The sequence below is a fragment of the Lepus europaeus genome, chromosome 20 (genome assembly GCF_033115175.1).
Source record: "Lepus europaeus isolate LE1 chromosome 20, mLepTim1.pri, whole genome shotgun sequence".
NCBI classification, from domain to species: domain Eukaryota; kingdom Metazoa; phylum Chordata; class Mammalia; order Lagomorpha; family Leporidae; genus Lepus; species Lepus europaeus.
Genome location: NC_084846.1, coordinates 2,750,773 through 2,764,419, shown reverse-complemented (window position 1 = coordinate 2,764,419; position 13,647 = coordinate 2,750,773). Strand labels below are relative to the sequence as shown.

Sequence of the window (13,647 nt, the reverse complement as noted above, 5' to 3'; positions counted from 1 at the left end):
GGCATTAGCCCGGGTGGAAGAGACAAATGAAGACATGAGTTACAAAGTTGCAAGGACCTCAGAGGACGGAGCAGGGAGGGCTTCCTGGAGGAGAGGGTCCTTGGAGGGGGGCCGGGGGGTGGCGTGAGTTTCAGGCCCGGGATAAAAGCACCAGGAAAAAGCAGCTTTAGGCTCTTGCAACTTTATGGTGGGGCACTGGGGGTCTCTTCCAGGCTGCGGATCCGATCCTCAGCCTTCAAAACACTTTTTCAGATCAGCCACTCGGGACTGGCTCCTGGCTGGGGGCTCCTGCCAGTTTTGGGTGGGTGCTGTAGGGGCACAGGGGGCTCCTAGTTCCCCGTGGGGCTGAAAAGGAGCAGGTTCTAGCAAGACCTCGGGAGGCTGAGCTTGGGGGTGCTCTGGAGAACCGGGGTCTGAGGAAGAGTCCAGAGGCTGCGAGGTGCAGGCAGGCTCCAAGTTGGGGCTTGGAAGTTGAGGGCTTTCTGGGGGGCTGGGTTGGGTGGGTGCTGCAGAGAGCCTAGAACAGGGGCTGTCCAAGGCTCCGGAATCTTCAGCTGCCTCTCGGGGAGGGGAGAGACGAAGGATGAGGGGTTCCACGAGAGGAGGGAGTTGGGGGTGCCCCTGGCTGCTGGGGTCTGCGGAAGCTATGAAGGACTGGGATGTGGAGACAGTGTCCCGGTGGTCTCCGGCAGGCAGCTGGGGATCGGGGTTCTCTGAGGTGCACGTGGCATCCAAAGCCGGGGCGTGCTGCAGGAGCGACAGGTGCGCAGGCAGGGACAGGGGCTGGGGCTCTGGCGGTTTCCCATACTCGGACTGCCATCTCTGTCTTCCTGGTATGTCAGGCTGGGCAGGGAGGAAGCACAGGCAAGGTGCCGGACTTTAGATGGGGGAAGCTGGCAGGTTGCCCTGGGCGATTGAGGCAGCTGGACCGGGCAGCAGTAGCGGGCTTCTCACCAGGCTGAAGCAGCTGTCCAGGTCCCCTCTGTGACAGCAGTCTAAGCTCTGGCTCGGCCTTAGGCTGCCCATGCTCTTGGCTCCCACGCTCAGGCTGTCCAGAATCTCACTCAACAAATCCAGTTCCTCTCCGGACCCCAAGAAGCTGCCATCCAGGGCTTCCTCCGCCCAGGGGCTCTGCACATCCTCGGGGCTCAAAGAAAGTGTCCTGGGTAGGGTGAGGACGGGCGACCTCCAGTATTTATTTCCCTGCGTGCTGCGGAGTTTAGGAGCCCCCCTTCCCCGCATCAGTACCAGCCCTCCTCTTCCAACCTCACCCCCTGCCCTTTGAACCTCACCCTTGCCCTAAGGACTGAGAATGACCTTCTTCCAGCTGGAGTCTCTTGCTGGGACGGAGGGGCCGGTTCTGCACAGAGACAGATTTGGGGAAGGGGAGACTCAGGAGCTGCAGAGCCCTAGGGTTTTCTGCAGGAGAGTGAGTTGGTAGCGAGCATCAGCTATGGGGATGGGCAAAGAAAGGAGAGATGTCCCCGGAGGGAGCGGGGGAGAGGCAGCTGCCCTACCTGTCCGAAGTGGTGGGTGATGGGCAGGCGCTGTTGCAGGCGGTCTGATCGGCTGGTGAGGGTGGGGGCCCTCAGAGAGCCCCCCCTTTGCAGGCCAGGGTCCCCATCCTAGGAAAAGGATGCCTGAGACGGGAGGCCCTTCCTCCACCTGCTTGGGGCTTCAGTCGTGGGCGGGTCTTACCTTGTACAGCAGCAGGCTCTGCATACCCTTCAGGCCGCTCTTGGCCTGTGGGGGAGCAAGGGGTACTTAGACCTAAAGGCGACTGGGACCTGGACAGCCCTGTGTCCGGCTCTGCATGGCCCAGATATGCTCGTGCCTCCCGCGTCCCACCTAAGAAGTCCACTTTCACCTCTTTGGCTAAGACAGAAGGAGCATTCCCGGAAGAAGGAATAAGTCCCAAATCAAACGGGGAGTGGCGAAACCACATTGTAAAAATGTGTCCCTGTCTCCAAGCCAAGAACAAAACGGAACGCGCGACCCTCCGCTGCAGAGGTTGGCTCCGGGAGACCTTTGGGCTCGGAAGAGACAGACGCGAGGATGGACGCTGGCATTGTCCCTGCTGAGGGGGACGACAGATGCTGCCAGTGAATCTTGGCTGTCGATTTTCAGTAGGCAAGAAATGATCCCGACAAAAATTGGGGATGGTTGATGGCAAATAAAAGTGGGAAGACTTATTTGTGGTTTAGCGACTGGTTACGTTCTGATAAAAACATTCATTCTTGAATAAATGTCTGTTGGGAGCCAGAACATCCAAACCCCAGGGTCGGTGTTGTGGTGCGATTTGGGCAATACGGGAATGTCAGTTCCAGTCTGGCTCCCTGCTAAGGCGCCTGGGCAAGCAGTGGAAGCTCGCCCAAGTGCTTGGACCCCTGCCCGCGCTGTGGGATGGAGTTGTGGGCTCCCAGCTTTGGCTTAGCCCAGCCCCCAGCCGTTGTGGCCATTTGGGGAGTGAACCAGCAGATGGAAGATCTCTGTCTTGCCTTCTCTCTCTTCCGATCTGTCTTTCAAATAAATCTTAAGAAGAAAGTCCCATTCCCCATTCAGGGTTGCAATGTCCTTTCCTCCCTCCCTCCCGCCACCCTAGCAGGTGCAGGCTCACCGAGCGGTACATGTGCCTGACGGCTGGTTGGGTCTTGGCTTTGACCGAATTCAAGAGAGCACCCCCACCTTTCTGGGAAGAGAAGACACTGATGGAGACAGGCGTGGGCCCCTGGGTCGCTAGAACTGGACCCGAGGCCCCACCTCCCCACTCCCCTTTCTGTAATGCATGTCGCTGGACAAGTGCCGCTCCCTCTCTAGCTGCTCACCTGTTCCTGACCCCACGGGGGGGGGGACTACCGGACCCCATAATAAGCACGTGTTAAGGGTTGGGTGTGACTACCTTGAGACTGTCAGCCCAGAGCTGGTAGGAGCGAATGGTGCCTGGAGTGGAGAGAGAGCACACAAGATGATCCCCAAAGGCAGGTGTGGGCTGTGGGTGCCGCTGGGTGGGCGACCGGCTCACCTGAGGAGGTCTCGCAGCAGGTGATCTCCTGCTCGAAGGCATCGGAGAAGCCCTCGCCGGCGTTGAGCTTCTCCAGTCTGCCTTCGATGAACTGCGGAGGGGCAGGAGGTGGGAGTTCTGACTGCTAGGACTGGGGCGTCGGCCGGTCCTCAAGCTATGGAAGTCCCCACCCCACCCCCCACTCAGGACCTGTCCCCAGGGGGTCAGATCTCTCACCTCACAGAGACCCAGGAGCCTGGAGTACTCCGCCCCACACCAAAGGACCCTGGAGTGCCCTCCCCCACCCTCCTAGGACACTGCAGCCACTGCCTGCCTCCCCCTGCCACGGAAAGGGAGTCCCGCACAGACCCCCAACCCGGACCAGGAGGATCCCGGTTAGGGGCCCTAGAATTTGCGCCCACTCTAAGCCGCCCAGGGGTCCAGGAGTAGGCATTAGGAACCAAGAGTTCAGTCCAGTCTTCTTCACCTGCGGGCGTGGGAGGGGGGAATTCCCCCAACCCCACGCCCGCACCTAGAGGCTCCAGCCCCGCCCACAGGACTTGCCCCATTCGCCCCGCAGCACCGCCCCTCCTCTTGGACCCTGGAATGCACCTCCCGCCGCGCGGCTCCGCCCTTAGGGCTCCGGCGCACCTGTTTGAAGAGCTGCAGGTGCACGGCGCGCCGGTGGAAGGCCTGCAGGGGCGCCCCAGGCTTCTGGCTCAAGAAAGCTTCCTCGCTGAAAGTAATGGGCTGGCCCTGGGACAAGGACCCGCATCCTGAGCTCCCTTGGCCGGCAGCGACTTCCCGAATCGCGCCAGCTGGCCTCCTTGCAAGCACCGGTTGGGCGCCTGTTGTCTGTGGGTGGCGGGGAGGACGTGACCCTCCGCCTGGGGGTGGGGGTAGGTGGGAGCCACGGAGGGCTGTGGGCGGAGCTGGGCTGGAACCCGACTCAGGTGTTCACAGGTGAGGCGAGGCGGGGGCACTGGTGTAGGTGAGCCGCGACAGGAGGGGGACCCAAGTGCGGCATGGGGGAGGGGGCAGCGGACGGCAGACGCTCAGACCACACCGCAGAGCCCCAAAGATTCTCCAAGCCCTGGTTTCTCCCTGCAGAAAATGGGACCAGGGCTGCGTCCATCTCCCAGCTCTGCCGTGCGCCGGCAAACTGGCATCCATCGGGCGCTCGCTCCATGCCAGGCACTCTTCCAAGGGAGTGGGTTGTGCCGCCTCGCCCACGCGTCGACCCTTGCGCGCGGTGACTCTGGGAGTCCCATTTTACGGATGGGCAGAGGCACACCCGGGAAGCCCCGCCCAAGCGCCTGGCGTCGTCCTCACAGGAAGCCGCGCCCACCCTCCCGGCTCACCTCCCTGCAGAGGAGCGCGTCGCGGTACCCTCCGAACAGGCGGGCCTGGGCTTTGAGGAAGAGCCGGGACACCCCTTCCCCGGGGCTCAGCGCGGCCTTTCTCAGCCGCAGCCGCAGCAGCGACACCTGGGGGACAGAGCGGTGGCGCTGACCAGGGCAGGTGCGCGGCCTCCGCGCGGCCACGAGCGGGCCTGTGTTGGGGGACGCGGCACACTGACCACGTCTGGGGGCAGCGCCTGCACGTCGTCGAACGGCGTCTCCAGGGTGTTGGCGTCCACGTCCATCACCACCACGTCCTCTAGACCTCTGTCCCGCACTCTCTGTCGGGGAGGGCGGGGGAGCCAAGGAGCCCGGGCTGGGGACATGGAAGGGGGTGGGTGGGTCTCTCCCGTCTCCACCGTCCAGGCGGGCCTGCGCTCACCTCCACGAGACTGGCGTGCACTCCGATGAGGTAGGGCATGGGCGCGCTGCGGACGGAGGGTCGGGGTCACGCGGGCGCCGCCCCCCACCCCCGCCCGCAGGCCCGCCGGCGCTCCGCCCCGCTGTCCTCACCAGCAGTAGTCCAGCAGGTGCGGGGGCAGCGTGGGGATGAGTACGTGCTCCCAGCGCATGGGGTACAGGAGCCCGCAGGACGCGTGGACGCACGACGTCAGCTGGGGACGCGCGGGGGTGGGTCGGGGAGTCAGGGCCTGGACTCCCAGCTTCCCGGGGCTGTCCCCGCTCCACGTCCCACGTCCCCAGGCTCCGGCCCCTCCTCCCCGGCCCACCGCAGCGAGGCAACTCTGAACGTTTTGGGAATCAAGTGGAGACCAAGAATTCGGCTCATTAACGGTGCTTAGAGCGGGTGGAGCCGGAACCCAGCCCAGCGCATCCTGCCCGGTCCTTCGGTTCAGGGGACCACGCTAACAAGCAGTGCTCCTCCTAGATCCCGCCCCAAAGCGCAGAGCTGTCACTCAGCTTCCAGTGACTCCACCCCCCCAAGAGGCGGGGCTAAGATTAAGCCCGCCCCAGTCCCGCCCCTAGGAGTGGAGCCCGGGCGCATATACTGGTCCTACCCCTAGAGGGGAGGAGCTGTAAGTCAGCCTCCGGGCCACGCCCCTAAAGAGGTGGAGCCAACAGGTCCCCTCTTTCCTCTAGGGGCGGAGCTAAGGCAGAGGCAGGTCTCTTCTGGTCCATAGTGGGTGGAGCCTGGAGTGAGCACGGCCCCCAAAGAGGAGGAGCTACAGCGCAGCCTTTGCGGATTCCCCCTCTTAGAGGTGGAGCCGGGACTTTGCCTCCAGGTCTCCGAGGTGGAGCTGGAGCCACCTCCCCACGACCCCGCCCCCAAGTGGGAGGAGCCGGGCTTGCCCCGCCCCGGCCGCTGCCCCGCCTCACGGTGCTGAGCTTGCTGGAGACCAGCAGGACTCTCCGCTCGGCCAGGAGCGCCGCGAACAGCCCCACGATGTTTTCATCCGTCACCGCCACCACCAGCTCCGTCAGATTCCTCTGGGGAATGGAGGGGCGCGCTGGGGTCCGGCATCCCCCCTCTCTGGGTTTTGGGGCCCTACTGGCGTCCCCAGATTCCCTCCTGGATTCCCACTCACGTTCTCAGGGATGGATGGCAGGCGGTCGGCGTCCGGGGCCACGAAGCAGGAGAGCTGTCGGGGGACATGGGCGGTGGTGGGAATCAGCCAATCAGGGGGCTCTGGGGGCTCCCAGGGTCCCCGAGCCTCACTCACAGGCCTGCTGGTCCCGGGGGCAGGGGGCAGGACGCCGTGCACGCTGGAGCCCCGCGCTCCGCCGCCCTGGGTGGGGGAGGGGAGCTGTGTGGTCCTCAAAGGCTGGGGTGCAACCTCCCCAAAGCCTTCTCCAAAGCCCCGGGTCTGGGGGCAACTCACCAGGCCCAGCCCGGCCGAGGTCTGGCTCCCAGGCAGGGTTTGCTGAAGCAGGTTCAGTAAAAGACCCTCGACTTCGGAAACCTGGGGAGGAGGCGTGCGGGGTGAGGGTGCCCGGGGCACTCTGAGAGGCAGGGCTCAGGCCAGGCCTGGCTGTGCTGGGAGGGCCTGCGGGCTTATTGGGGGTAGGTGCTGAGCGAGAGGGGGCACTGGTCTCACTTGGTCCTGAGCTAAGAGGTCCCCGACGGTGTTCAGTAGCTTGTAGAATACCTCAAACCAAGGCAGGTGGCTATGGAGAGAGGAGACAGGTTGCAGGGAACGCCCCTTTCCCGCCCCCTCCTAGGCGGGAGTCCTTCCCACCCGCCCACCGACCCCCTGGAGCCCACACCTGAGGATGCACAGGCAGCTCTGGGCTCCAGCTCGCAGGCGGCAGAAGCCAAACCTGCGGTTTCCGGCCAGGTCCGTCAGGGCGAAGGTGAAGTGCTGTGCTGCGGGGCTGGGGGGCTCCCTGGAGGTGGCAGAGGGTCCCAGAGAGGCCCGCGTGTCCTAAATCCACTGCCCACCGCTCCAGGGCTGCCTCACCTGTCCTGGCTGGGGCCCTGCGTGTGTGGGTTCCTGGTTGTCAAACGCCTGGATGTCTCTGGGTATCCGGGTGCCTCGGTCTGAATCCCCAATTTTGGGTGTCCCTTGATGTCTGAGTCCCCCAAGTCCCTAGTCTCTGCCCACACAGGTCCCTAATTGTCAGGGGTCCTGAGCCCGAGTCCCTGCTCGCTTGGGCTCCGCTCCCTACCTTTCCACATCAAAAGGGAAGCAGAATTTCGGCACCATGTGCACGGCCTCCTGAAGTGGACAGAAACACCGGCTGCTGGCCTCACCCCTGGGCTCCAAGTGCAAGCTGTAGAGTTCCCTCCCCTAGGGGACCGGCCCTGGCCCGCGTACCTGGCCCCTGAAATCCCGGGGGAACTGCCACAGGATGGGTGGATCTGTAGGGAAAAGCCGGCCTCTAAGTTCCCGGCCCCAGACCCACGATCCCCCTGCCACCCCCATCCCCCCACCCCATCCCCTTGCTCCCAACTCACCGGCCTGCAGGGAGGCGGGGCAGGCCGCCTCGAAAAACCAGTCAAACGCAGCGGGGGGGCTCCCCCTGTGGGACACACAAAGGTTCAGCAGCTGCACAGACTTGCTTGTGTGTGTGTGCGCCACCCTGCACACATGTGTGATTGTGCATGGGTGTGCAGCTGTGTGCGTGGCTGTGAGGATGGGGTGGACCAGGAACAGGCAGCTTCGCATGTGTGTGAAGGCGTGACTTGTACGTGTGCACATGCATGTGTCTGAATGCATTTCCGTGAGCCTGTGAGTGTGAAACTGCCCGTGGGTGTGCAGGGGAGCGACATCCGCCTGTTCTGTGAGCCCCGTGTGTCCCCTGCCCGGAAGACCTCAGGGGCCCCTGCTAATGACCCCCCCCACTTCTCATCAGAGGGAGGAGAGCAGGTGCCCGGTTCCAAGTCTGGCCGTCTCTGCCCTCCCCTCTTTTCCCTCCGAGGATGCTGGGACTTGGGTGCGGGGAGGGAGGAGCCAGCTGCACACACCCCACCCAGCGTTCCACCCTCATCATGCCACCGGTCAGCCCCTCACATGGACCCCCGGCTGCCCTTCCCCCTACCCATCACCCACCCCGCTGACCCCCCGGCAGGAAACACCCAGAGACCCACAGGCGTGCGCTCTCCTGAGCTGCAGACAATCTCCCAGAGCCAGAAGGAGGGAGGCAAAGGCCTAGGGTGCAGGCCACAGCCGAGGGTCCTCCCGATTCCCGCTTTGCCCCCTCTGGGTCCCTGCACCTCCCCTCTGCACCAGTTGGGCTGGGAATTCCGGCCTGGGAGGATGAGGGGCGAGGTCAGCTCTTACTCGGTGGCGGATCCCATGGTCCCTGCCGGGCTGAGAGGCCCGGGGCCGAGTCCCCAGGGGTCCCGGGGGCCTGTGCTTGCTCAGGGCCCAGGCCCTGCGCGGCTCAGCTTCCTGTGTGGCTGAGAGAGGAAGTTTAACGGGTGACGTCCCCGGGGCGGAGGCCCCTGCCCCCACCCACAGGGAGAAACCCAGGCGCCCAGCCTCCTAGCCTTTAGCAGGGTGGGTGAGCAGCCCGAGGCCAGGAAGTGGCCCACCCGGAGCGACCCGCACAGTCCCGGTGGACGGTCAGAGAGTCCCAGATGCCCCCTCCGGGGAGCCCTCCAGTCCCTGGATCCCATGATCTACCCCGCAGTCGGGAGCCCTTGATTTTTGGGCTCAGAACTGCAAAAACGAACTCATTAGCAACACACCAGGCCATGGATGCATTTATTTATGGGAAGTGAGACAGAGGAGTGGGGTGGGGCGGGCTCCCTAGCCCCCCTCCCCAAGGCATGGGGGGGCGGGCTCCAGGCCTGGCTCCCACCATCTTCCCACGTCCCCGTCTTGGCAAGCACAGGGCAGGTGGGAGCTGAGATGAATGACGTCACGGGGACACAGAGGCTCATGGGAGTCAGGGTTCACGGGGTCAAAGGTGAGGCAGGCAGGCGTGAGTCCAGCAGGGGTGTCCAGGAGTCGGGGTTCAGGCGTCGCCGAGGGAGAGGGGGTGAGGGTCAAGGGTGAAAGGTGAGCCGGGGGCGGGGCGCGGCGGCCCTAGGCCACCTCCTCCTCGGCCTCCTCCTCGAACTCGCCCTCCTCGGCCGTGGCGTCCTGGTACTGCTGGTACTCGGACACCAGGTCGTTCATGTTGCTCTCGGCCTCGGTGAACTCCATCTCGTCCATGCCCTCGCCCGTGTACCAGTGCAGGAAGGCCTTGCGCCGGAACATGGCCGTGAACTGCTCCGAGATGCGCTTGAACAGCTCCTGGATGGCCGTGCTGTTGCCGATGAAGGTCGCGGCCATCTTCAGGCCGCGCGGCGGGATGTCGCACACGGCCGTCTTGACGTTGTTGGGGATCCACTCGACGAAGTAGCTGCTGTTCTTGCTCTGCACGCTCAGCATCTGCTCGTCCACCTCCTTCATGGACATGCGGCCGCGGAACACGGCGGCCACCGTCAGGTAGCGGCCGTGGCGCGGGTCGCAGGCGGCCATCATGTTCTTGGCGTCGAACATCTGCTGGGTGAGCTCGGGCACGGTGAGCGCGCGGTACTGCTGGCTGCCGCGGCTGGTGAGGGGCGCAAAGCCCGGCATGAAGAAGTGCAGGCGCGGGAAGGGCACCATGTTCACGGCCAGCTTGCGCAGGTCGGCGTTGAGCTGGCCGGGGAAGCGCAGGCAGGTGGTGACCCCGCTCATGGTGGCCGACACCAGGTGGTTGAGGTCGCCATAGGTGGGCGTGGTGAGCTTGAGGGTGCGGAAGCAGATGTCGTACAGGGCCTCGTTGTCGATGCAGTAGGTCTCATCGGTGTTCTCCACCAGCTGGTGCACGGACAGCGTGGCGTTGTAGGGCTCCACCACGGTGTCCGACACCTTGGGCGAGGGCACCACGCTGAAGGTGTTCATGATGCGGTCTGGGAACTCCTCGCGGATCTTGCTGATGAGCAGGGTGCCCATGCCCGAGCCCGTGCCGCCGCCCAGCGAGTGGGTCAGCTGGAAGCCCTGCAGGCAGTCGCAGCTCTCGGCCTCCTTCCGCACCACGTCCAAGACGGCGTCCACCAGCTCAGCGCCCTCCGTGTAGTGGCCCTTGGCCCAGTTGTTGCCGGCTCCGGATTGGCCTGATGGGTGGGGGGAGAGGTGGGGAAGGGAGGGGACGCACGGGCCGTTATGGGTAGCTACCCGCCACCCCCGCCCTCAACCCTGCCTGCCACCCTGGAAGAATAATGATAATTAGTAGTAAAAGCTACCCATCACCTGCTGGCCGGGAGAATCCAAGCAGAACCTGGACCGAATCAGGTCCCGACTCTGCTCCGAATCCGATCAGCTTGTCCACTTTTCACCCAAAGCCCGACCGCCGGCCCCCACCCCAGCCAACCAGGCTCTGCTGGACCTGCCCCTCCCCCACTCACTCTGTCCAGACCACACCAGCAGAGCTGCCCCTCCCACATGCCAAGCTCCTCCTGCCTGGGGGGGGGGGCTCTGCACCGGCTGTGCCCCCGGCCTGGGGCGCTCCTCCCCCAGGACGCCCCAGGCTCCCCCCTCACCTCCTCCAGGGCGTCCTCAGCCCCAGCCGGGCTCTCCACGCCCACAGCTGTAAGTCCTCTTACTTCCCTCTTCCTGGCTTGATTTATCTCTGTAGCACGGACAAGCCTGCGTTTTCTCATGAGTCTTGTTTATTCTTTCTAATCTTACTGTGGAATGCAAACTGCAGCAGGCCAAGGGTCAGTGTTAGGGTATGGGCTGCTATCGCGGTCCACGGCGAATATTTCTTTTCTGCGTGGGCTCTGTGAGCACAGGGAGCCTCCCGCAGCCTGCCCTCCCCGCAGCAGCCACTAGAGGGCACCTGTGAGCACCTGAGTCTGGTCCCCTCTCTGCCCACACCCCTCCAAGGCTCCCTCCCTGCTTACCCCAGTTTTATCTGTGACCTGGGCCCTCTCCTCCCCCCATCCCCTGCATACAAGCCTCCGGCTGCTCCTTGGAAACATGAGGTCCAGCCCTGCCTCGGGACCTTTGCACGGGCTGTTTCTGCTGCCCAGAATTCTTTCTTGCCAGGTGTCATGTGGCTCCCGTCTCAGCCTCAGAGATGCCATCTGACTGGCCCCCATCTATAACGTACCCTCCCCCCCGTTCTCCACACCCTAACTTTACTTTGTCCTGTGTGGCACCTGTCTCTACCTAACCTCCCCCCCCCGTTCTCCACACCCTAACTTTACTTTGTTCTGTGTGGCACCTGTCTCTACCTAACCTTCCCCCCGTTCTCCACACCCTAACTTTACTTTGTTCTGTGTGGCACCTGTCTCTACCTAACCTCCTATATGTACCCGTTCCTGTATCCTTCTGCTTGGGTCTGTCCCCACTAGAACGTAGCTTCCTGTGGCACGAGGGCTTTGCCTCGGTCGCCGCTGTGTCGGGCACACAGTAGGCGCTTTCTCCCTTCGGATGCCTCGAACGTCTAAGTGTTGCACATGCCCCGTATCTCTGGAGCTTTGCCCCAGCTCTCTGAGCTATGTGTAAATTCTTCTACTCTACAGCGGAGGAGGCACAGAGGGGTTCGGTTACATGTGGGAAGTCACACAGCGAGCAGATGGGGTGGCCGGGATCTGCACCGGGGGACATGGCTCCTGAGTCCACACTTGGGCCTCCTCCCCAGTCCCCTGCCTTCCAGAGGCCACGGAATCTCGTGGCCCGTGGTCAGCCCATTGGGCAAAGCCTTTGCAAAGCTGCTGCCTGAGGGCCCGTGTGTGCCTTTAGACCAGAGAGGGACAGCCGCTGGCCCAAGCTCACACAGCAGACTGGGGGCCGGGGTGTCGCGAGTTCTCCTGGAAGGGTGGCGGGTGCCTGCTGTCTGTGCCTGCGCTGCCCCCCTGACTTTCACACCTTCCCTCCCCTCTACGTCCCTTGGCCAGGCCACATCCTATGTGTCACATTGGCACCACTGCTGACACTGACGGCGGCGATGGCTTAGTCCCGTGCCCCTCTGACAGGTGCTGTGCCCTCTGGCCACGTGAGCAGCTTGAAGCCCCGTGGTCCTGGGCAGCCTGCGTTTTAATGACCCCTAATTGAAAGAGGCATAAGAAGGTGAAGCCCCCTGCTGGCTGGATCCGTGGCTAGCTTCGATCTGTCTCCTCCACTGGGGAGGGGGAAGGGGGCAGCCGCTGGAACGTGACCCCCGCACCTGTATGCAGTAGGTGCTCACTAATTGTTTATCAAAGGCATCAAGTAGCAGAGCTGCCATTTGCAGCCAGGCGTCCGGCTCCGGTCCAGGTCGCTGAATGGAAATGTCGCCTCCTGGGGGCGTTCAGCCTAGTGGTTAGGACACCCGTGGCCCCCACACCACAGTGCCATGGTTGGCTCCTACTTCCTGCCAGTGCAGACCACGGGTGGTAGGAGCAGTGATGGCTTGGGTGACGGGGACCGAGCTGGAGTTTCTAGCTCGTGGCTCTGGCCTCAGTCCAGCCCCAGCCATTGCAGGCATTTGGGGGTGAACCAGAGGATGGGGACCTCTCTCTCTCTGCCTGCCTGTCTTCCGCTTCTGAAACAAATTAATACAATGCCTCCTCCTCCAGGAGGCCTTCCCTGGACTCTCTGCTGTACCAATGCCCCCTCAGGGCTCCCATGGCGGCTGGCGGGGGACTGGGGCCCTCTGGTCACAGCTGACTCCCTGGCGCTGGGAAGAGAATTTTCAGGAAGCGAGGGGGCTCCCATTGTGTCACGCCAGGGACTCACCAAACACGAAGTTGTCAGGCCGGAAGATCTGGCCAAAGGGGCCGGAGCGGACGGAGTCCATGGTGCCGGGTTCCAGGTCCACCAGCACGGCTCTGGGAACATAATTGCCCCCTGCGGGGAAACAGATGGTGGGCAGCCGGGCGGCCCCTCCTCGGCCCTGCCCGCCCCCGCTCCGGCCCGGGGCTCTGGGGAATGTACCTGTGGCCTCGTTGTAGTAGACATTGATCCTTTCCAGCTGCAGGTCGCTGTCCCCGTGGTAGGTGCCGGTGGGGTCGATCCCGTGCTCATCGCTAATCACCTCCCAAAACTGGAGAGAAAGAGAGCCGAGGGGGAGGGGAGGGTTGGGAGAGGCCAAGAGCTGGCGGCCAGGCCCAGGACCCCTGCCTCGAGAGCCCCGGAGCCGCCACCTGTCCCTCAGGCAGGTGACTTGAGGACCGACAGGGATGGTGGAGATGAGGCAGCAAGAAGGCGGCGGTGGGGGCGGGGCGGCGCGGTCGGCACCCGCGCACCCCGGCTGCGGCGTGGGGGAGGGGCGGGGTCTCTTTGTGCGCCTGCAGGGGACAGCGGCCAGCTGTGAAGCCAGCTGTGGCCGGCGGACCGCAGGCTGGGCCCCACCCCCATCCCCCGTCCGAGCCTTTGTTTCCAGCCGGGCTCGGTCCCCAGCGCCCCATCCCCCACCATCCCTGGGGCGCTGCTCCCCGGCCCCCGGGGGCACCCGGGTCCCCAAAGGCCACGAGCAGAGGGGCTCCGGACAGCTGCAGGAGCCCAGCCCGGCCCCGCGCACCTTGGCACCGATCTGGTTGCCGCACTGGCCGGCTTGCAGGTGCACGATCTCCCGCATGGCGGTGGCGCGGATGCTGGGCGCGGCGGCTGCAGGGGCGCGGACGCGGGGCGCTGCTGCGGCGGCTGCGACGGTGGCAGAGGCGAAGCTCAGTCCCAGCGCCCCCGGCGCCTCTATATGCGCGGGCGGAGCGCGCGTCACGCCCGGTCACCGGCCCGCTCCGCCCCCTGGTCCCGCCCCGGGCCCAGGGCGTTGGGACGCGCGCCGGGGGCGGGGGCAGTGTCGGGATCTGGCTCTCCCGCAGCCTGC

The 13,647-nt window shown here is 64.3% G+C and overlaps 2 protein-coding genes across 2 annotated transcripts; both read right to left on the bottom strand.

The window, feature by feature from the left end:
* Nucleotides 1–228: 228 nt before the first annotated feature.
* On the bottom strand, nt 229–8,158 carry DENND1C (DENN domain containing 1C). Its single transcript, XM_062179382.1, has 23 exons — nt 8,142–8,158; nt 7,316–7,380; nt 7,176–7,219; nt 7,027–7,076; nt 6,625–6,744; nt 6,456–6,525; nt 6,240–6,320; nt 6,081–6,146; nt 5,946–5,999; nt 5,737–5,847; nt 4,915–5,015; nt 4,784–4,829; nt 4,581–4,682; nt 4,363–4,488; nt 3,653–3,757; nt 3,023–3,113; nt 2,900–2,940; nt 2,618–2,689; nt 1,699–1,743; nt 1,518–1,625; nt 1,293–1,360; nt 955–1,162; nt 229–843 (listed from the first exon to the last, which is right to left on the bottom strand). The coding sequence occupies exons 1-23, from the start codon at nt 8,156–8,158 to the stop codon at nt 229–231; spliced, it is 2,406 nt and encodes an 801-aa protein (XP_062035366.1).
* A 396-nt stretch (nt 8,159–8,554) lies between these two features.
* TUBB4A (tubulin beta 4A class IVa) lies at nt 8,555–13,433 on the bottom strand. Its single transcript, XM_062179316.1, has 4 exons — nt 13,342–13,433; nt 12,756–12,864; nt 12,558–12,668; nt 8,555–9,949 (listed from the first exon to the last, which is right to left on the bottom strand). The coding sequence occupies exons 1-4, from the start codon at nt 13,396–13,398 to the stop codon at nt 8,892–8,894; spliced, it is 1,335 nt and encodes a 444-aa protein (XP_062035300.1). The 5' UTR covers nt 13,399–13,433; the 3' UTR covers nt 8,555–8,891.
* Between the last annotated feature and the right edge of the window lie 214 nt (nt 13,434–13,647).